This window comes from Molothrus ater, chromosome 3 (assembly GCF_012460135.2).
Source record: "Molothrus ater isolate BHLD 08-10-18 breed brown headed cowbird chromosome 3, BPBGC_Mater_1.1, whole genome shotgun sequence".
In the NCBI taxonomy this organism is placed as follows: Eukaryota; Metazoa; Chordata; class Aves; order Passeriformes; family Icteridae; genus Molothrus; species Molothrus ater.
The window spans coordinates 67,203,611-67,227,788 of record NC_050480.2 but is presented as its reverse complement, the minus strand read 5'-3'; the positions used below and the strand labels follow the sequence as shown (position 1 = coordinate 67,227,788).

Genomic DNA, 24,178 nt, shown 5'->3' with positions numbered 1-24,178 from the left:
GGAGCACCCCTGGTATCTCAAGCATACCAGTCTGCATTAATTTATTTTTTCTGTGTTCCTTTAGCAGTGAAATGATTTTCTCCCTATTGTTTTAAAATCTGTGACAGAATTGCCTTGGCATCAAGGCAGCTCTACAGTGTTTGTTTTGGTCTCTTTCAGCTCTGTATCTCACCAACTATATTGTGTTATATAGGAAACTGGGGTAAGAGGCCACATTTCAGGATGCTGAAACTCAGAGGAAATTCAGACTTTATTTCTATTATAAATGTACATAAAAAGTACTGCCTAGGAAAGGTTTATAGAAATACTTCTATGGTGAGGAATTGGGGTGGCTTCTTATTTTTGCAAAACAGAATAGGCCCTGAGCCAAACTCTGTTTTTCAGATCTGTTTGATGTTATCCTGTTGGATGAAGGTAAAAGGTTGAGAGCAGTCACCAGGGAGGATATCTCTCTTGGTCTGCAGAGGGAGAGAGGGAGGTGGGTACCAGGCACCCCAGTGAAGGCCTGAAATAGGTCCAAATTTCATATCATGTCTTGTTATGTTTGGGAAGCATTTCAGTTGAGAAATTTCTACATCTTAAAATGAGAGACATGTTGATATTATGCTGGTTTTTCATAGTACAGACACACAAGCAATGCAATACTCCTGGATGGATCAGTGGCCCTAAGCACAGAGGTCGTAACAGATTTGGTTATTTGGAAAGGAAATAGTCTCAGTTAAAGATGTTTCTGCTGATATCAGGAAATGTGCTTAATCCTACAAGCAAGGGGAGCTTTTGCAAAACAACCATTGACACAAGGAGAACTAGTAGTGGGGTGGGCATGGGTGCCCATGATGCAGAAGCCTGCAGCTCAGAGATCAGGGACTCATACCCCAAAACTGGAAATGAAGAATTCCTGACAGGAAGGGAATAACTGGCTGGTGTAACAATTGCTGGCTGAAGGAATTGGAGGATTGAATAGCTGCTGCAATGATTTTGGTAAGGAGTATTTATTGTGGCTCATTCTGTTTTATCACCATGTTGTCCTTGTCTCCCATCCAAAGTCCTGTTTAAGATGCTGTTTTTTCTGTCTGCTGTTGGTAAGCAGGGAGTGTGAGCACTTCGGGCAGTTCAGATTAATTTTCCCAGATTCTGGCTGGGTACCTTAATCAAGGTCAGTTGTCTTCTAAAATCTGAACACAGTCAAATTCAGGTTCTGCCATGTCTGAACCCTGAAAATGTGTGAGATCTGATAAAAGCTTCGCATTTTGATCTGTTCCCATATTTTCTGTTGTTTTTTTATTTTTTTGGATAAAGAGAGTAATTTCCTCAACACTGCTTTGTTCATGTTCCAGTCCTGAATCCTCACAGTAGAAACATAAAATTTAAAGCATCTTAATATAAACCAGTTGGCTGCCTCAAACACTGCTTTTGTCAGTGACAAAGGCTCTTTCTGTCTCTTTGCAGCACTGCCAGAATCTTTGGTGCAGATTTTATCATTTGGGTGACCCAGATGTAAAGAATTAAAGTGTGGCTGGGAGTTCTGTGCACCCCCTGAAGAACTGTGAGTGCGACACTGAGTGCAGAGTGTCACTTATGATTATGATTTGGTTGAATCATTCCCCATTCCCATGGGAGTTAGAGCAGGCAGTGATGGGTAAAGCTGCTAGTCAGTCATGCCAGAAGTCTTGCTATGATTGTCTGAAATTTCAGTTTCTTGTTTTTCTGTAGTAAGGTATTTTCCAAATGATCATCTGTCTAACGTGGCCACCAGGTTCACAGAGGCCACTGAGTAGGGCTGGGGTCAGACCAGCCTTTTGCTCACTGCTGCCCACATCTACCAACAACAGTGTGCTATCCCCACGAGGCCTGTCGTGTCTGCCCTCTCATAAGGACAAGGCCATTTCCCCACTTCTTTTCCAAAATAAACTGTTCAGTTCACTTGCCAAGAATGTAGAGGACATTTCCTCACATCCCCACAGATTCATTTTGCAATTCATGACCACCTGAGGCACCAGAACAAGTTGCCCAGAGAAGTTGTGGATGACCCATCCCTGGAAGTTCAAGGCCAGGCTGGATGGAGTATCCTGGTCTAGTGGAACGTGTCCCCGCCCATGGCAGGGGGTTGGAACCAGATGACTTTTAAGGTCCCTCCCAGCCTGAACTCTTCTATGACTCACTTTTATTAGCCATAACTTCTCATCTGGAGCAGCTGTTTAAAGTAAAAAGAAACTTTCAGAGCCGAAAATAAATGTTTTACCTTCACTCTTCCCTTTGCCCCTCAGTACATTTCATAGTACTGAGGCATTTAACGTCTTTTGAATTGTGGGCAGGATGTGAGAAGAGCAGAGGCCACTGACTGGAAATGTTCTGCTCCATCTCTGCACTTTATGGCCTGAAAAAGTTAAGAGGCCTGGAGTAAATGTCTTTTCCTAGATTGTATCAATAAATGACTCTTTTTTGCTAAAAAAGAATATTTCCTCTCCCATAATAAAAGTGCAAAGTTGTCTTTGTTTCATTCTGCAGCCATAGCTGCTTCCTGTAATTATTAGTGAGTAAGAAATCAACTTCCTCTTCTCTGGCAATGCCAAAAGAACCTTTTTCATCGACTTGCTTTGGATGGTAAATTGTAATTTTTTAATTGTTCTTTTTAACACTTGTGCATTAACAAAACCTGCATGGCATCAGTTACCACCCTGATGCCTTACTGCTGAAGTCCAGGATAAAAATGATTAATTCCTAAATTTCAGTTTGGGAAGCTGGTTTACTCAGTTCCTAGCTAGGGTGCCTGTGAGTTCACACCACCTTTTTCTGGCAGTGCCCAGCAGCAGTGTGTGCCAAGTAGGGACCTGCTCTTTAGCAAGTGGGCAGGGGCAAGCAGTACATCATCCAGCTTTGAAACACTTTTGGACATTTCTGATTCAAATAGTAGTAGGACCAGAAGGCAAGTCCTGTCTGTCACTGCTTACACCTTACCCCAGCAATCAGCCAAGCTCTTAACATAGTGACCAGGACAAGCTGATTTCTTTCTGCAGCTTTTTCTACACAGCTTTGCCTTCCTTGAGACAGATGCACTGTGTCAGGCTGGGGAGTGGCCCTTAGAAAACAAAGCTGATGTTGTTTTCTTCTGTTTCTCTGTTACTGCTGCCCATTTCATAGGATTTGTATTGCTTGTAGTTTGGGTTGACACTTTAATAACCATTAAGGAACCTCAATGACCTTTTAATTGTCTGCATTATCCTTTGTGTATAAACCTGACATTTTGAAGGAACAAAAGAATACAGCCATGGGCCTGTAAACAAGGGTGGGCTTTTTATTTTTGTGCCATCTGCTTTCACTGTTGCTGTCATGATGTAAGTGATGTGGAGGTAATTGACTGATGATTTTGCATCATCTGTAAGGATGATGTTCATTGTTCATCTTACCTTTTTCATTTTGATTTGTCTTTGCATCTTAAGCATCCCTTTTCTCCCTTCTCTGACAGTTACATTAAGTATCATTTGAATTCCAGGCTTGTCCATTATTGACAGATGACTAAAGACTTAAATACTTCAGGGGCTTTAAGGGAAAACAAAAGCAAATGTTCAGGAAGCCATTGTCTGAGCCATCCTATATCCCTCAGTCTTTGTGCTAGAGCTGCTTTAATTTATTGGCTGCTCGAGGACAATTTCTGAATTATAATCAGGCCCTTGACATTCATTGAAACATCATCCATGTGTGTTCATAACAAGTAAGAAAGCCTCTTACAGCACATGATGTTATATTTCTGCTGTATAGTTCCATTTATTTGTGTCCTTTGTTATTTAGGGAATATTTACTGGAAATTGTTTATGGACATAAGGGAAAGTTGAAAAGCAACGCTGGTCTATAATTGTTTGCTTGACTTTATTGAATCATGCCTGTGAAGTGCATTTAAAATGTAATGAAAAAAGCTGCATCTGCTTTAAGAATTTGACTTGATAGTGGATTTTCTCCTTTGCTTTTGTAAAAATTATTTGGTAGAAACCTGCTACATATTTAAGGGGGTGAATTGCAAGAGGAATCGATATGGTGGATATTTTTCACTCCAGCTGCTGTTTCTGATTTGTATTTTGTACTTTTAAATTGCATTCCTTTTAGGAAGATCACCACATGAAGGTACACAAAATGCAAGAACTAGATCAAAATACATCATATGTAAATGTCTGTCTTATGCTGACACTTCTCCACAGCAAATTTTAGTGCTTTTTTAGTAGGAAATGAACAAGATAATTTCACAGACACAATTCTACCTGATGAAAACTAGTGCATAAGATTTCTCCGCAGTATGGCAAGATTCTCTCAAAAAATTCTGGACTTCTGTGTTGCTGAACAGCAAGCCATCCTATGAATTTCTTACCTTTCACAGTTGGGTCCTGCATAGTTTTCCTTGCAGACACAACGCACACTTCCACTTTTTCTGTAACAGGAGACTGCAAAGCTGGAATTTCATCAGGATGAGTAGTTAGAATACCAGGCAATGACAGACACTTGGGAATGTTTCTTTGTTACAGTATCGACATTTGTCAATGTGAACTCTGGCTCTTGGTTGTTCATTGCTGAATGGGTATTCAGCTCTCTACATAATTTATATTATACCCCTTGTTTAGACTTTAAATTAGTTTAGGAAGAACTAATTAGTGTATAGAATTATGGAGCTACATAAATACAGATGAATAGGTATGAAAGTCATTGTCTTGCAGTGCAGATCAGACACATCTGCAGGTTTTGATACACACACTTTAGACAAGGGACTTATGATAAATGTGTATGTCATGTGAATGTAATTGTTTCCTGTCTACTATCCTAATGGATAAAATATTGTTTGTGGAAGACACTGCAGTGAGCACTTCAAGAACTGAGATTTTGGAACGGGTGCAGCAGTTTCCTGTGCAAATCCTACATTTTTTCTCAAATTCCAATCTGGAAGTTCCTAGTGATGAAGACTGACCTCAGTAATGCTGTCCTCATCCAGAGGAACTGAGTTTTCAGTAACCAGGGCTGCTCCACCATCTTTCCAAGAAGGCTGGAAAGAGTCTGCAGCCTCTTCTGAGACCAACATGCCAAGTAGTGATGCTGACTGCAGTAATGGCTCGGGCTGTAATTTCTACTGCTGTGACTCTAAATCATGAATTCCTTTGTTTTCTCATGTTTTTAGGATTTAAAAAATATTCAAATAAATATGAGACCCAAGAAACAGCAGTAGCCAGATGTGAAAAGTGCAAATTTTATGTGTATTTCAAAAACAGTGATGGACGTGGCTTAAATACATTTACAGGAAAAAAGAGATACAGTCCTAAGATGTTTCTAGTTAGTTTGCAATATGTGTGAATAAATTTCTCCCAGCACTAGATTGCAACCAGAGTAGTGAGTGGCAGCAGTCTCCAGCTGCAGGCTCATGGTTGCTAAAACACAACTCTTCAGTCATATGGTGCTGGGCAGCTGTGGCTGGGTTGCATCCATTTCACACAGGACAAAAGACTCAGAGCAGTGGGAAAGTGCATGATCCATGCATTGCTTGTTCCAGGAATAAACAGCATTGAAAGCTGATGAGAATTCCCGCATAATTTCAGTTCCTGCCAGTGTTTCTCAACTGGTTGGACAACCAGAGGCAAAAAATCTGTCTGGATCTTTGCTGTCTCAAAATATTTGGTATAACCAGAGAGAACATAAAATGAGATTCTGCTCACAGAATTTACAAATTAACTGCTGTGTGACTTTTACAAGAACATGTTGAGAAAGTCACAATAGTTTGGCAGGCTTCCTCTTCTTTAACCAAGTCTAATTCCTTCACGTAGTTGCAAAAACCACATTGTGGATCTAAGTTATGAAGTAGGACTGAAATCTTCCTCAAGTTTTATACTTTTTGTGAACTTTTAGGGAGAAAAAAGGCTTTATAATTCCCTTGGGTTTGAAAAGAAGTAACATCTGCTGGACTGTGACACAACCTCCATCCTCCTTTTTTTGTTCCAAAGGGATGAGATTACACTTCATGTGTAATGTCCAAAAGTTACTCCAAAAGTTCCCAGGATAGAAGATATGAAGACAGCCTGGTCAGAAAATCTAGAGACACTGATGAATTCCCGAAAAAATACCTATCTGGTGAGTCTGTCAGTTTACAGATTTGGTATTCTATTTCCAAAGTAAAAAAGGGTAAAAAACAATGTCCTTTGGATGTTTTTTAAGCCATTTAATGCTTCTCTCCTTCTGGTAGAGTTATTATTTTGCCTTACTCTTTATATGTAGTAGGATTAATGAAGGAAAATTGAAAAAAACCCAACTAATGAAAAACATTTTTTCTTTGAATTTAGTTAAGCTTTGGTAAAGCTTAATGTTGCTCAATTTTTTTTTTTTTTGCCTGTTCGAGCCCCAGCTGAAGACTATTTCTGTGGTCAGGTCTGTCTCATGCAAGAAGCTGAACAGGCAATTTCTGCACATTATTTAAACAGGGGTATGAAGCAACTTGGGATGGGGCGTTCCTTTAATTACTACCTTCAGGACTTTTCTGAGGGAAAACCAAGGAAGCACAGTGGATTTTTACTGATGTAGTTTCAAAGGAGAGACCATTCATGGAATATTGAATATTCTGAGATGAAGGGACCCTTGAGGCTGATTAAGTCCAAGCCATATATTGCTGCTAATACTGAGGCATCTGCATTCTGGTTTCTTGCAACATTTATTCTCCCTTCCCAACCCCATGCTGCTGAGTTTTGGGTTTTGGGTTTCCTTCTCCCTAGTGTTCTGGAACAGGAGAGGCATAATATCCCTAGCTAAGGAGCATGTTGAAACTAGGAATGCTCCTTGGCCTCTGCTGCCACCTCCCACAGCACTGTCAGAGAAAGGCTGTAGCCATAGTCCCTGCTGGCCCCACTGAGCCCTGCTCAGTGACCTGGTGGACCATCCAGCTCCCTGCTCTCAGGGAGCACCTCTGCAGAGCCTTTGGGCTGCTGTCTGGGTGAATGCAGACCCAGTCACCCTGTGTCAAATCGAGCTGTAGGGAGCACAGACCAGACCTTGCCTGACTGACCCGGCTTGGTAGAGCCTGAGGCTCATGTGGAAGTGCCTCAGGCATGTGCAGCCCAGGTGGTGGCTCAGAGAACAGCTTCTTACACCAAAGTGGCTGCTCTGTGTCCAACAGGTTACAAAAGCCACTTTGCCAAGGAAAAAAGCACTGCTCCTGACTGTTGTATTTCTAATTTTTCAGGCATTACAACTGCTACTGAAACTGGAAGGAATAGTTTGCTTCATCTTGTTCACTCCTAAGCCTTTTTACATGTGAGCAAAGCCAGGTTCTTCCACTGTCTCTGGAGGATTTTCTCTGTAATACAGGCGAAGCTGAAGTTTTTCAACAATAGCTCTTCTTCACCCCGTGGCCCTTCTCACATGTCTGCAGCTCACTGCAAAAGCCAAGAAGGGATCTGTGGGAATTTGGCCAGAGTGATTTTGTTCCTTTTCCAATCTGAGCCCTGAGAAGCCGAGCAAAATGGAGCTCATCCCACCTTAAGGCAGTGTGAGTAATCCTATAGCAACAGCAAACAAATACAGTAAGGATGAAATTCCCTTTGCTGTGACATCCTGCTGAAAGAAGGATGGAAAACAACACTAATAGCTAGCTCCCTGAAAACCAGCGCCAGCCTCTTGGCAACTATTTACTAGCATCTCCCTGTGGTGGGATTCACATAGATACCTCTCTCCCAGAGCATGAATCTGAGCAAGAGGAAGCTGATAATTTCTTTCAGCTGCATTACTGACATGCCACTAATTGTTTCTAATGGCTGCTTGTGGCTTGTAGTTTTTTTCTTTTTCTTTTTCTTTTTCTTTTTCTTTTTCTTTCTCTTTTTCTTTTTCTGAAGACACAAAGCACGCAACATCTGGAGTTCTTTGACTTGGTCTTGGTTTTCTGTCAGGCTTCAGAGTTTCTTACCCAAAAGTAGCTGGGCATCAGCTAAAGGAGCACTGTAATTATCACAGGATGCTCCAGCACTTTCCTTTGAACTGTTACTGTGCTAACCAGATCCAGCTGCTGTAGACTCAGAGGACTGCAAACTCAGGCTTTTTTGTGTTTGGTTTTACCCTTCAGGTGACATGGATAGAACTTTCTTTTTTTTTCTGTCTCAACCACATAAATCTCTGATGCCACCTTTCTTGAGAATTGTTCTTTAAGGGATTTTAAAAAGCAGCCAGACAACTGAATAATCTCTTCCACATAAAAGCACATAAAAGGGTGAACTTGAACTTTCTCATTCTCCTCCTGCTTGGTAAGAATTGTTATGAGCATTTAAAAATATTTTACACTTTCTAAATGAAATGCTGTTTCCTGTGGTTGTAAACATGAGCAGCTGGTAGTCCTCTCATTTACCCTGTGTTTGCCAAGGGCAGCAACCTTTGTCTCCTGCATCCAGGAAGGGATGGTGGCCCCACCTTGAAAAGGCCAAATGCAAGCCAAATGGAAGAGAAGCAAAGACTCTTTACATACTTGGCAAGTGCTGGCAGGGGGCAGGGGCAGGGCTGGCAGAAGGTGGGCACTCCCCTGACAACGTCGCCGATGAAGCCATCGGGACACTGCTCACAGTGCTGTCCTGTTGTGTTCCTCTGGCAGTCCTGCAGAGGAGGGAGACAGAATGGTGAAAGTTAAATGGAGGTGCTGCCTAATTCAGAAAAAGATCACTTAGCTGAAGACCTGGCCATGCAGATGAGTGGCTGATGCCACACCTTGACCTTGCAAGGTATTGACAGATTTGGGCAAACAAGCTAACACAACAAGCTAACACAGCTGCAAATAAAAATACTATAAATGATTACAGTGACCAGCAGCAAGGGTTGTACAGGACAAAACATACATATGAGGCTGGAAGGTGCTGGAGCAGAAGTGTCAGAGCTACTCAGGTGTAGCTGCCAGCCCTGTTTTGAACTGCATGTGCCAAAAGGGAAAAAATCCCCTTTAACGACTCCAAAACTAAAGAAAAGATATCTGCTGGTAAATATTGTCAACAGACTTGAGCCAAGACACAGGCTTCAGCAAGACTGCTTCTGGAAAAGAGCATAGGGAGCTGTCTCACCAAGCTACTTTAGAAGAGTAGGAAGGATACAGAGGGGGTTCCCACTCTTGCAACTGTGCAAGGAGTTTTTTAGTGTCCTTGAATCAGAACTCTCCCATTACAGCAATTTGTATAGACACAGTACAGATGTGAGCAGCTATGCCAGGCTTGAGACAGCAAGGAAATAGATCCATGGCAGACACATGTGGAGAACTACTCTATCAGTGCATATTTGCTGTAGGTTTGGGACCACCTAAACCTTGGTGCTGATATGAGTTATGTTCAGTATTCACCAGTGTCTTACAGAGACAGAAAATGTAGGACTGCTCAGCTGGGACAGAAAGGCAGGAGGGTGTGTTTGGGTTATGTATAATTCAAAAGTTTGTAAATAAGCTGTATGCAATACAATAGCTCACCCGAATTCTGCAATACAAGAACTGAGGGGCAATGATTTGAAAAGGTGCTTCCCTACACAGAACACAGACTGCTACTACTTTTTGCCAGGAGGTGAGAGTACTTGCAGGGACAAAAAGGGATTCCTTAGACAAATTAATGGGCAACAGATTTATAAATGGATATTCCAAGAACTCAAGAGGTATGTACCCTGTGACACACCCTAATACAGCAGTTGTGGCTGATGGTGGAGTATGAAACTGAGACTTCAGAAATGGGAACCAGTCTAGGTTCTCTCCTAGCCTGGACCTCCAATTGCCTTTGCTGGAGATCATACATGGCCTGCAGAAAAGTCCACTGGGGCCCTGCATGGGAGCTCTTGTGCTACCTGGCCCAGGAGCTAGGAGCTGACAGGGAAGATGTGTGTGGGGTTTCAGGAGTGCTCCAAAGGGGAGGGAGCTCCTTAGCCTGGGGCAAGGGGCACCTTGGTGGCTCTGTGGCTGGAATATCTTCAACAGCCCTGGGGTGGGGTGAGGGAGCCCAGCCAACCAACTGTTCACCTGCAGCAGCCCCTGCAGATTTGACACTTACTTTCTTCTCCAAACATGGTGTGCTCTTTGACGAAAGAGTATGAGAAGAGAGGAATGTGATTAGAGAAGACATTTAATGAAAATAAATAGTCAAGCTTCACTTGCACATGCATTCCTAAATTAGTTTTGTATCCTCATGCTGTGACTTTGATTTAGTGGCAGAATTTTGTCCTGGCAGCATTGATGTTTTTGGTTTTGCTTTTGAAAGCACATCTGTTTTTTTTACTCAATATTTCTTATTTGAATTCCATAAAGGATCCCCAATTAGGACTCATTATTTATAGGCTCAGATCCATTTTGATTCTAGAAGACTTTGCTTGTCTTGCTTCCTGCATACTTTATACTCATAGAGAACTCATTGCTCAGAAATTATTCTTTGTGCAAGGCTGTTGTTTGGCCAGACAACTCTACAACATGTAGAATGTGATGAGATAAAGGAAAAAAAAAGTAAATTTTTATTCCACAGATCTTTAACTAGATTAGGCATTAGTAGTTTTAGAGCTAAAGGTGGTTTTACTTAGTCATATTTGCTGTAAGGAATAAAATATTTAGTATATGGAAAACCAGAAGGTTATTTTAATTAAGGGCCTCTAAAACGAGAGAATACTAGGAGAAAGTTTGAATAGGAGGAAGAGGAGGAGGAGGAAAGAAGGGCACTAACCACGGGGCATGTGGTGAGAGCCAGAAGGCTAATACAGTTTTAAAGATATTTTGCATTTGTCATTATCCGATGAAAAATGATGGTAATGTACCACCAGAGAGACAGGAGAACGTGGGCACTGAGCACTTGAAGTGCTTGAGCCACCCTGTGTCTGAAGCACTGGCAGAGGCCTTGGGTGTGTTTGATTGTAGCCTTCACTGTGTTTGATCAATTTGCTTCCCCTTGTTTGTCCTCAGCTCACAACGCATGGGTATTAACAGAGTAAATCTGCTCCTGCTTTCCAAAGCTCAAATACAACTGCAATGAACAGAGCAAGACAGCAAATGTTGCTCCTCAAATCTGCATTTTTGTATCTAATGTGAAGGGAAGTGAAAAAGGGCTCTCTTACCGCAGATGCCCCATTATCTGAGTGCACATTTGTGGTTTTTCTCTGGTTAGTGAAAAAATGTTAGTTTTACATTATGTAAAAATGACTTTATCTTATTTAGCAAGACAGATCTTCTGTGTGTATTTAGAGCCATATTTTTACGGTGATAGAAAAGGTGTCCTTATATTTTATATTCCATTATTTTGCATCTACAACTAAACTGCTGAGTCCATTAAGCCCAAGAGACCTATCTGAAGGCAGGAGAACATCCTGCAGCTCATGAGTGATTCTCAGCATTGGGTGACACTGGTGTGCTAGTTTGAGAAAAGTGTTTTGTTTCTCTGTGGATCATTTTGAGTGGATGATCAGTAGCAACTTGGCTTCTAAAGGCTTCTAGATGAGTCTATAGCATGAAATCACTCATCCTTCAGTAAACCAGCAGCTTGTCTGATGACAGAGTAGCTGGATTGTATTTGCCTGTGTAAGAAAATGTCTTAGCTGGTCCTACTACTCCTCTCTGGCACTCTCACTGAGTGCCAACAATCAGTGTGAGCATTTTTACCTGGTTCTTACTGTAACTATTAGTGCACACATGAAAAGAACATGGATGGGGCTATGAGTGGGGGTGAGGGTGTGTGGTGTTACTTGAAATGATTGTCAGCACCGAGCTCCTAGACCCATTTGATTGGAAGGAAAGCTGGAACTACCACAGAACACTTCATATGATGCAGTTCTCAGTTCATACATTTGTGCAGAAATAACAATGAAAAGTTTGTTGTTTCTCTTCAGGCAATAGTACTAGGACTAGTTTCCCAGCACAAGACAAGCATGCTTGTGTAAATTAATATAACTGAAAAACCAAGGCATGAATCTGCCCCACCTTCACTTAGGAACCTGAACTTGCAAGAAAAGAGTTCATACTGATGGTCTTCAAAGGCACCAGCTTTGTTAAATCTGCCATTTGTGCAGTTTTAGGGAAATTATTTCATCTGAGGGATAACAAAGTGCAATTTAGGCAGTCTGGATCTTCTCCATCAGAAATTGGTAGCAGATTGGTTTTCTGTGTACCCCCTAAAGTTGAAGACAGACAGGACCTGCCACAGAGTGTTGCAGAGCACCTGTTAGACACCTGATGCTGGATGGTATGGAGACACTCCAGGGGCAATCAAAAGTTAATACTCAGCCCTGCCTCTCATAAGTTAGTACAACAACAACCCCCCCACCTCTCCAAAACCACAACTAAAATCCCCCAGAATAACAGGGTCTTAAATATTGTTTGTGAAATCTAGAAGGGTACTTCAACGTTGACAATCCTGCTACTTTGGAGATTAAAACAGTTATTGTTGCAATGTATTAGGAATTGTCTGTTTGTTTACCTTTTTTCTCCCTTATCACTTGTCCTTCTGAGAGACAGTCTTTTATCAACTGTTAATGCAGGAGATTGCACAAGGATAAATAAATTGTATAGGTAAAGAGATGCAGATGGCTTACATGGCTGTGCAGTCTCTATTTGGAGGTAGATTTAGACTTCCCCTCATATATGCTCTCACATCTGAGGTTACAGAACTGCATAGCATGGCCCCTGCCAGCACACCAGAATTTGTTGCTATTCCAATAATAATAGTAATATTCCAATATAATAGTAATAAAACCAGAGTGCATCATAATTACTTGAAAGCCAAGAGTTGTACATGTTTTATCTTTTCCATCTCTGAGGTTTAGGGTTTCAAGCTTTCTCTCTCCAGCCACTGTGGGTGAGATGCAGTATTAGTTTTCAGAATTTCATATGGGAGAAGGAGATGAGGCACTTAAAGTAAACACAAAGTATTGTGCAATTTTTACTAAAGACACCTGTCTAAGTAAAAAAAAAAAAAGAAAAAGAAGAGAATAGCTACATAACTAATTTCCTGATGTGGTTTGGGTCAAAATACCCCCTCTATGTCAAAGTTTTGATTTATAGACCTTGTCCTGTATTAGTGAAGTGGGAGATGATGCCTTGCCAAAGCACCTGGCACACTACTTTCTCAACCCATCACTTGGTGTATCTAACTGTGACAAATGTGGCTGAGCAGGTGGGAGAGCAGCAGCCCCTCCTTGCAGTCTTGGCCTGATTACCTTCATGCCTCTTACACTGGCTGTGCAGGAGTGGAAACAAATGCTCACAGACTGGGGATCACTGTCGCATGTTTTCAACAGTAAACTGGGAGGGACAACAAATACTAACTTTAAACATAGCTAAGAGGGAGGAAAATATCTATACCTGAGAAAATGTGTTGATTAACACTAATCTTTTTGACAATCACTGCGTACTAACACTGCATTCTGGTCAGATTTTCAAACATATGTCACCAATGTGTATAGATATCTGCAGCCCATCTTTGCAGAAAGAAGCAGTGAGGTATAAGCAGCAAGGCTCTTTGTGAAGGCAGAAGTACCTAACGAGCTGGGGAGTTTTGCTAGCTCCCTACTGCTTTTTGCTCATGCTTGATGGATGGTTGTAGATCCACTGGCAGCTCTCCAGACCAACCTTGGCAACCATGTGGAACATATTATCCTCTTGGGCAGAACTGCCAAATCTGTTCCAACCTTTCCACTCAGCTGTAAACCCAAATGCTTAAACACAAATCACTTACACGACAATATGCTCTATTGTAAAAAATTCCATAAAAGGCTGGAAAGAATACCGGTGGATTTATCCTCTCCACTGTTAGGATCATTTGGTCTTTCCTGCTCCAAAATGGTCACATTTATTTATTTATTTATTTATTTATTTCCTTATGAGTATTTGGATGCCTTATATAAAGACCTATTAAATATATGGAACAGAAATGATAACAAACTACTTAGAGATTTCTAGGAAGACAGCAAGAAATTTACCTTCACTTTCTGCTATAATGCTTTCTCCAGACTTCTTTTGTTCTGTGTTTTCATGCATCAAGGAAAATCTAATATCCATTAACAGTAGACACCTCATGTAAGACACTGATAACTCAGTCTTACAAAAATTTTGCCTGGATAAACAGCTTGGTGTTTTTAAAAGAACTTTCAGCCTTTCAATCCATTTTGTTGTGTTCTTTTGGAGTCATTGCCATAATATATTGCAGTCACCTCAAGCAACTTGCTTCCCTAGACTGTGCAAATTTTTAAGTATGGTAAAGCCCTGTGAATTGTACTACTTGCACAATCCTATGCAAACGTGACAGTTTATGGCTTTAGAAAAGCTGTTTCACCTCTATATGCCACCCTTTTCAGAGGTAACCATCACAGCCCTTCTGATGATCAGTCATTTGAAGACCACTCCCATGTCTGAATTTGAAATGTTGAGCCCTCAGTGGAGGTGCTCTAAAGAAACAGGCCAGCTGTAGGTGGTGGGGTGTGGTCTGGGGAATGGTGAAGGAGGTAAAACGTTCCTTTCATACCTTCCTATCTTACTAGCGGCAAAACATGATGGGCTTTATGCAGGGAAAATACACATCCCCGGGCCTGCAGATGGCCAATTGAGTCTCTTGCAGTTTCACTCAGTTAACATCACGTTTCCAAAATCAAAGGCTAGAGCCTGAAAAGGGACTTAATTTTCTTCTCATAGCCAGGATTGAGAAAAATACGTTAAAAATCCAAAGTCCAAGATCAGCACGATGAATTGGTGTTTCTTCCCCTACTGGCCTTATGTGCATCACCAGATAGTGTCCTTGAAATGAAGCATTATTTGACATCTCTCTTTTAATATATCATTAGTAGAGCTTACACTGTGCTGGCTATTCTTCTTCTAACACTTGGGTGATTTTCTATCCTAACAAAATGGACTGTGTGTCTCTTCAGTTTTAGTCACAGGGTCGCATCACTGATTTCTGTACTGTTTTTTATGTGGACATCTATGCAAGGAAGGCCCTGTCTGCAATAATTTCTTCTGTCTGGTTACCTAAGGAGATTGTTGATTCATTGACTGTGTCATTCAATAAGCTTTTAATGACTCGTGGATTTGATTTGCACTCTATGAATAAGCTGAGAGAAGTTTTGAAACAGAACCTCAAGATATATATATCAGCAGAAATTAAAGATATGAGCAATCTACCTCAAGCCATCATTAAAAAGGGTTTAATTTTATTTGATTTTGAATTTAGGGCACAGGCCAATGAAAATTTCATTAATTTGTATGCTGTGGGAACTACATTTGTCAAATTGATTTGAGGGATTTGCATAATACGATGGCCTCAGAGCATCATATGGGGCCCAACCCTTTATTTTCATCCCTTTTGAAGCAGAGTACTTTTTCCTTTTCTTACTGTCTTGTCTATTTATTCAGGTCTTACAGCTTAGTTATTACTTAAACTATAAAAAAATTTCTACCAACCAAACACAGTGTTATTATTGCTTTCATGTTATTATAGCTTCCAGCATTGTTAGCAGAGTTAACTTTGAAAAGTGATGTCTTTTTTAATGTCCAAATAGTTCCATTATGTTGATAAACATGGAGATATCGAAAACTTTAACTTTGGGGAAGATCAGTTCTTCTAAAGATTTGCTGCTAAAGATGGTTTGTATCTGTGGCTCAAGATTAAGGTAAGACGTGGTTATGGTGGAGAGTCCATATGTGATGAAACTTTATAATATGATTGCATCTTAGAAACAGGGAGATAGCAAGTTCATAATCATGGAAATAGAGACTAACAACAATAATAAAGTGAGATAAATACAGATTTATCCCACAGCTCATTAAAAAATAACTGAATGCAGGAAATCTTGTCTAACTACCAGGTATGGTGGTTTCCACTGCAAGACTTTTTGGAGTAGGTGGCCTTAAAATTTGAGAATAGGGAGAATGGTGAGCTCTCCATACCACATGGTGCTATCTCTTCACAGGAACTCCCAGATATAGAGGTATTGACTCATTTCTGCCCCGGCAGGCTTTGTCCAGATATGTACACGTCCTTCTCCAGCGCTTGGGGATGGCTGCTTTTTTCCACTGATTCTAATACAAGTCACATTACCAACCATCAAGTCACCTTTTCCTAAACTGAATTAATTAATTAATCTAATGTGCTTCTTCCTGCTGTAATTAAAGTTACATCTTTCTCTCTCTAAGCTTTTCTTCTCCCCGGCTTTCTCAGTCACATTTTGCTGTTTACCAATTTCATTACTCTTCCAAAGTTCTCTGGAAATTTCCGAATCTTCAGGAAGGTCCTGTTACTGCAGTCCCCATGGGCATCTCTGGGTCTGGTTTATGCTATCAAACCTTTAAAACTCCTTTTCATTCTATACTTTTCCTCTACCTTTCACTTTTATTTCTCTTAAGCCTTTTCACTGTTCCTTTTTATTCAGAAGTAAATGACCTGAGCTTAGTGGCTTTTAAAATCCTTCAGATAAGCTATCAAAAGGCAATTTGAACTCAAACAGTAAATTAGGGTTTAGCTTTTAGTTTTATTCCTTACTACCTAGCTGGTTCCAAGAGAAGAAACACCAATCAGGAATGTACATTTACTTTCAGATCATTTCGTCCTGGTACTGTAAATTTTCTGAGTTTGTTTGTTTGTCTTGAATCCTTGACTTCAGTCATATTTTTGTAGAAGACAGGAAACAGCTCTTCTGTTGTGTTTGTAACCTGAGGATATAATAATTTCCTAACTCATATATTCTACTCCAGAAGCTCTCTGGTGACCAGAGTCATAAGAAGCAGACGTGTGACAAGCTGTCTTGTTCCCAAGTCTTCCATCAGAAGTTTCCCCTTGGCATCACTGTCACTTGACATTGTCACGAAGGGGACCATGATCCCATGAGCCAAAAGCCTTGTGCATGTGAAAGAGAATTGCTGGGAATGCCTGGGAGTCTGAAACCACTTTTGAAAATTTAATATTAAAAAGTAAGCCAATATGCGTTCTGCAGAAACCAGCCAATTCTAAGCACATTACAATGGCCAAGCCATAGTAATTTTTCCTGTGCTGAACAGCTGCACATTCTTCTTCCCACAGAAATAAAAATGGTAGGAAATATGCCATGGAACTTGACTCGATGTATTTGAATAACTGAAAACTTGATAGTGGTTGCAACAAAGAAAGTATGTGAATATTATGAGTCCATTTTATGAAGAGATAAACTGAGGGCAAAGGTTTATGACTTGTCAAAAGTAACACATGGCAGAACAAGGGGTTCTGGGCTCTTACAAGCTATACACTTTACAAGCCTGCAAAGAGTGGACTAGTGCCTAGCTCTTGCTATGTGGTTTAAACAGTATTAGCTTCCATCATTTTTTTAGTGTATTAGTGCCATAATTGCCCACTAGTAGTTGGGATTAGTTTTACTGGGCTGATTTTTGCTCTGGAGCTACAAATGTTTGACTACTATTACTAACACACAGCTTTCTGTATGAGGTGATTCTGAGTCAGATTGAACATGTGGGAAATTGTAACAGTACCATGGAATTCCACACACTCTTTCCCTGGTGTATTGTTTCAAACTTCTCATGTTGTTCCTTGGCAGCAGGAGACTGCCATGCATCTGAATTGCTCTGGGTAACACATGTATATACACTCACAGGGGTCACTCACCATTGTAAATTGTTTATATTATACACAGCACTGTATTAATAAGGGAGAGAAAGAAATGTGTTTGAATTTATACATTCTTTTTCTCCAGAGGTATACAAAACTCTTTCCATATTTCTGATGGACTAAAAATTTTCCACATGCTAACTGTCACAAATACTGCATGAGGGAAGTGTTTTGAATCTGCAGTGATAATTTAAGTGACAATAAATTTTGGCCAGGACAATTTATTACGGTATTGATCTTGGCCCTACTTATGATCCTTCTTCAGCAAAAAGCTTCTGTGGTACAGACACTACTTTTGCATTATATTGAAACTGAGCATCAGTATTAAAAGTCTTGCAGTGAGAACAGAGGAATTCCTTACCACACAGATTCCAGATCCATCAAGGCATCTGTTTGCATTACCATTACAGTTGCAAGGAGAGCATTTTCCTGAGCTGGTACGATAAAATCCTTCTTGGCATCCCTGCAATGAGAAAGAAATTATTTCCTATGCATATGTAGCTGGAGAATTAGGTTTGGTGAGAGGAGAGGAAAGCAAGGCTACAGCCATCAGGTCTCCCCAGAGCACACTGCACAACCCCACCATAGCAGACCACACACACACTGCTGAACTTGAGTCTGTTCTTTCACTCTGTCCTGGTGCTTGGTTTTTTGCCTTAGAGTGTTAAAGCTGTCAACATTCCTGCCTGTGTCCTGTCCCTGACAAGCTCTGGGTGTGGAGCTGGCAGATTCTTACTGCATATTGTACTAGAGGATGAGTTAACCAGAAACCATAATCCTTATTTGGTAAAGAAGGTGTATTTATAGGAAAGGAATAGCTTTTACTGAAAGAAAAGAAAAGGAAAGGAAAGGAAAGGAAAGGAAAGGAAAGGAAAGGAAAGGAAAGGAAAGGAAAGGAAAGGAAAGGAAAGGAAAGGAAAGGAAAGGAAAGGAAAGGAAAGGAAAGGAAAGGAAAGGAAAGGGAAAAGGATGAAAGCTTTAGAAAATTTACTTTACATCAAAACTTTGATGAGATTTGGATGAATAACCTGTGGGAAACAGAAACATACCTACAAAGATCAACGCCCTTTTGAATAAATGTATGGCTTTGCCTGTTTATATAATTTAGTAATTTTGATAATTTACTACAGCTTACCAAGAGGAAAGAGAAATTGTAAATATCTGGATCACCTTCTTTTGAATAATAATTAAAGCAATAATAATATAAGGAATCAGAAACACAAAGCTATTAAGATGCCCTTCAAAAACTGAAAAATAAAAAGAAAATTAAAGTGGATAGTTTTTGTTGTGTTGATTATAAATTCTTGTTCTTCGCTGTGGAACTTTTCCCTCATTATGCAGAGGTGGTGAGATGTACACAGGCTGATCTCATCAGTGAACTCTGTTAGCTCAGGTACCCTGTGTCACCTTGCTCACCCTGTCCAGTCTCCCTGTGTCACATGTATTATGCTAGATTAATGAATTTTTGGATCCTAAACATCTCGCTCTTGTCCAAGTCTTGCAATATTGTTGCAGAGCTGATGTAAAGACACTGGCATTCAGTGCTCCGAAAATTATTTGCCACACCAGTGATTTGCCAACAGTGATGTTTCTGCTATCACTCACAAACAGCATCCTTGAGCTGGCTGTCAGAGCTTAAGGTATGCCAGACTTTCCTGATATATTTTTTGTGGCTGTCTGTACATAACTTTTTTTATTCTGTGACTCTTGAGGTCACCTACCCTTGAAAAAAGTGGGAAAAGTGTAAAGTTCAAATAACTCAGAAGGGTGTGTATCTTGCATTTGTATGAGCCAAGAGGCTTCATATTGTATTACTCTGATCAAATCAGGATTAGCTTTCCTTCGTATCTTATTTTCCTGGGTTGCCCTCAAATCAAGGATGACATATTTTTCTGCACGGTGTAGAAAAATAGCTTAGCACCTGTAGCTTCTCATGCTCAGGTAAGCTATGGCAGAACAGCAGGTATGCAGTACCAAATGCAGACCCACACAGTGATACCTCCCTACCTGCAGAAACTGGCCTGTGAGCAGCAGTGCCAAATGTCCCTACTGGTGGCTGGGGCTAGCTAGCCCTGGCACCATGCTGTGGCCTTGTCACTCCTGGGACCTGCACTCACATGTCTGCATTGGGCTGTAGTTACAGCTGGGGAGCTCTGGGTAGCAAGAGCCAGCAATCCTGAGTCTTGGCTGGGTGTTAACTTCCATTCCCAAGTGTGGCTAGGTCCAGCCAGACAGGCTGCTTGCTTAGAAAACAACTTCTTAGGAGATGACTAACAGCAGGCTTTAAAAATGAGGTTTAGAAATTAATCATTGGTCCCATCTTATCCCAGAGAGCTCTGAGAAGTGGAGATGAACATAAATGGAAAACTCAGTTGCCTTTACCATTCTTGTGCACAGAATTTTATCTGGTTTGTTTTGGAAACACTTTCTTTGATAATAGCTCCTAGGAGGCAAAGTCTTCAGACCACAGACTCTTTGGGACAGCAGAAATACTGTCTATTCCTACTGCTTGTTTCTTCAGTTGTTTAGTCTTTGCACAGCGGTAGGACTGGCTCCTGCCAGACTAAGGATTGCAGCTCAATGATTACACCACACACTGTGGAAGGGAGACAGTTAGTTTCTAAATTGAAAACAGATTCTTGTCCCAATGTCTGCCTTTGCAATATTTCTTTCCACCCATACAGATCTAAAGCTTGTTATATTCTCTGATGAACAGAGCTGGTGGGTGGTCCTAGCTGTGTTCCTCTAGTGTCTGCCCAAAAGCTTTCTTGGTTTTGCAGGTCTAAGCAGAATGATTTTTACTTATGATAGTGAATATGGACAATGGAAATGTTGGAATGCTTGTAAAGGTGTCTAGGAAAATCCTTTAGTCAGCCATAATGATATTCTCATTTATACTTCAACTGATGGTGTGCCTGCACCACAGCCACGAGAGAGCTTCCATCCTGTCCACACACCCAGCAGTAAGAAGATAGTGCAGGTCAGTGCTACATTGTTGGTTTTAGCGTTAAGGGCAAGGGCTGCACAGACTTTGCTAAGGTCCACTGGGAACCAGTTTACCTCCTATTATTAGCAGACACACTTCTGAGTTCCTTAAGATATCTGCCTCAAGTCTGGGTCCCTCTATTTTCATTGTCAGAGCCCCACTTCAAAATGAGATGTGGGGAAGTCATCTGGGTATTTTTTTTCATAGCCTTTTCCCCCTATGTTATTCAATTAATCACAAAAAACTGGGAAGGTGCTGATGCTTACTATCTTAAACAGTACTTTAAACCATGGGTTGCATCAATGTAAACCAGAAATGAGATATTGACAATCCATGGTATGAGGGGCAGTGGAATGAAGGGAAAATGGGATCCAGACTTCCTTTGGGCTATGAAGTTTTCTCAGGCATTCTCAATTATTCTGATATATTTTTGTTGCTCCTTGCCCTACTAGTGATAATGGAGTGATTGGTTGGTTGTTCCAGAGCTTGAGCCAACATCATATTTATAAAAAGAAGTGTCAGAGTGTTGAGCTAATTGAGGGATTCAAATTGCTGAATGTTCTGGAAGCAAAAAATTATTGCACACAAAGCAGAAACAGGACTGGATCAAAATGGAAATACCCTCCCCGTAAAATAGTTATGTAGGCAATTGAGTGAGGAACATTTCCGTCCACTGTCTGTTTCTGAATGGTGAAGACAATTAGAAGGCCAAAATGTTAGGTCTGCATTAGCAATTATGTCTTCACAATTATTAGATATTTTTTTCCCTGAGGGACAAAGTTTGTTCCAGTTCAAGATGAAAAGTCCAATCAAATCTTGGCCTTGCTGATCTCCTGAAAAATCTCTGCACCCGTGGGGCATTTATTCCCCTGCTCCCGCCCTGCATCTGGGTTGAATGATTGCATTACTTAAAAACAAGAACCAGCTGCATGCTGAAAGTGCTGGGGAGCCTGTAGTAATTTTCTGCTTCTTCAGACCTTTCTAGTGGTCTGGGTACAAGATGAGACTGAAGATGGAAGACAATTCACATACACAGAGTATGAATTTACTCCCATATTATATTCAAGCAGTTCCATCAATTTCATTGTAACTGTTCCTGATCTGCACCTGCAAACTGAGGGCAAAACCAGATCCCCCATTCCTTCCCTGCTTCCAGCTCACAGGAGTGGTGCAGCTGTGCTGGGGTGGCTGTTTGCTCTGAACCTGCCTCTTCTGGTTTTCTTTCCCCAAAAGAAGAGTGCTGTGCTGGTAACACACACAGAGCATTCTCTGTGGTCACATCTGCACTGGCCAGCTGAAGAAAGGTAAGGTGTGGTTTCAGGCCTTAATCTTGCTCCTTGACAGACAGTGATTTTCCTCCCAATGACCAGGCCCAGCTAAGGACATGGCATGTGTTAGAATGTGCTCCCAAGAGCAGCTTTTATAGGGCTACCCTTCTCTGGGCAAACACAGGGGGTGTTTCAGCACATGGACACAGGCTGTGTTATCCCTGTTTGACTAGGGAGGTCCCAAGACTGCTTTATTCTTTACTTCAGATGTAGCCACTGACTCTCTCATCTAATGGTAAGAAAACATGGCATATATCTTTAGTTAGTACTGCAAATTGTGACTTGTGAGTGTATAAATACACAAAGGCTCTCTTCCACAATAAAAGGCTTCCTTGGATCTGCACCAGTGCTTATTATTTCCAGAGTTTCCTCTCAAGTGCTGAGGTACACAAAAGCATGTACATTCAGGTTAAATGGTCTGCATTTACAGACGTTTAATGGACATTTCAGCTTGTGTTACATCCATGATACTATTTTCAGTCTTGGACCAGGAATCCCATCACATCTGGTCCAAAAAAAATCCCAGATAAAAAGATGGTGCTGTCCTCCATGACCATTGTACAAGAGGAAACAGCTGATGCATGAGGGGAACTGAATTTAAGGAACAGCACTCAAAGTAGTTGCCATTGCACATCAGCTGCCAAGTCACTTCTAAGTTTAGTGCCAGCAGAGCCTTGTTTGTAGCTCCCAGTAGTGTTATGGCCTTTGCTGCTAGAGAGAGAGTCCAAAGGTGTGCTTCCTTCCGGGTCTGAGAGGGATCCTCAGGGAGCTACATGGATGGATGGTACATGGATCCTCAGGGAGGTTCAGGCATGAGGCAAAGGTCAAACATTATGGTATTACTTGGTAGAGTCTCACTACTAGAGAGAAAGGTCTGTTCAGGATAGTAAAAGTGAATGCAATCTGGACACAGCTGAGCCTGATAAACTCATGGGCTCGTGATGAAATGAAAATTAATTTAATTAACATAATATCCCAGATCTATCTGCAAAAGTACAAATAAGTTCTATCCTGTATTGCAAACATTGTGTTTTGTGTAGAAGGGTGACTTTTGATGGCCAGAGGGAAAAATGCACATTTTCTTAGTTTCTGGCAGCCTCCACACATTACTTCTTCATATGCCAAGGGGTTAAAGACTCTAGCATCATTTATGATATGCTATTCAAGTCTTAGAAACTGTTCCTGATCATGTTCTTTTAGCCTTCAGTGGAAGAGAATATAATTAATTCTCATTACATGTCATCTGATTTTGGCCAGGTACATACATATCTATCTCTGGTTAAGCTGACATACCAGAGTTTGTTGACTTTCTTTGTCTTGATGAAATTTAATTTGCCACATAGTTTAATCTTGAAAATATATTTTTGCATTCCAGTTTTCATTTTTCTGATCTCTTCTGTAAAGGTGGTAAAAATATTATAAAAAGATATAAACCTAAGGAAGTCATAGTTTGAGGAGTGTGAAATCTGGCCTGAGAGGTTATCTCTCAGTCAAAACATTTATGGAGAACTGTGACACATATTGTAAATTATTTGAATAATAATGTTTATCACTTGACATAGATTGAGTAATAGTTTTGGAACTGTAGGACCCTTAGAAGTCCCCATTGTCTCTTATGGAATGAAAGAAAAGAAAGAAGAAGAAATAAAGCAAGTTCTACTTGAACATTATGAAGCTTTGCTTCAGAACACAGGGAAAAGGAAACAGAAGAGTGTTGCTCCTCTGATATAACAGGCATCATATCAGCCATAAATACCTGTAAAAGTAGGACACATGGATAATTTAAGTCCATGTTTTCAATTCATTGATGAAAACAATCAGACGAATTGAGTGGAGCAATGTCCCTTCTTGGCAGTTTCAGATCAATGTGTAATGTTTATCCATCTGGAAGGAGCAGTTTAGAAAAGCAGAGGTTGTGGACTCAAAGTTATATCACATCTCTGGAACTCTATATCTTTTACCATACAGAGATGAGTGAATACTTGAAACCACCTCCATTCATTTTAAAGTCTTTGTCTCTAGAGCAGAGACCAGTCTGCTGGAAGTACATGGCATTACCATGGAAACATCAGCCCTCTGCTCCTTGAGGACATTTCCAAACCCAACCCAAGCATGCTTGCTTTTGTTTATTTGTCTTTGTAAGCAGTATTTGAAACTGGCAGCTACAGTTCTGAGGCCTTTTTGAAGTTTGTTTGCTTAGGCCAACTTGAGATAAATAGCCTATTGCCCTTCCTAAAAATAAAGATGTTTTCCTGCTTGAATACTCCCAG

The 24,178-nt window shown here is 40.7% G+C and overlaps 1 protein-coding gene across 1 annotated transcript in view; it reads right to left on the bottom strand.

The window, feature by feature from the left end:
* LAMA4 (laminin subunit alpha 4) overlaps positions 1-24,178 on the bottom strand; it is a 97,006-nt gene that overhangs the window by 56,828 nt on the left and 16,000 nt on the right. Inside the window, exons 2-4 of the mRNA XM_036380289.2 lie at positions 17,956-18,057; positions 8,477-8,601; positions 4,361-4,441 (exon numbers count right to left, since the gene is read on the bottom strand). Of these exons, the coding sequence (XP_036236182.1) occupies positions 4,361-4,441; positions 8,477-8,601; positions 17,956-18,057 (308 nt within the window). The remainder of the gene's footprint in view (positions 1-4,360; positions 4,442-8,476; positions 8,602-17,955; positions 18,058-24,178) is intronic.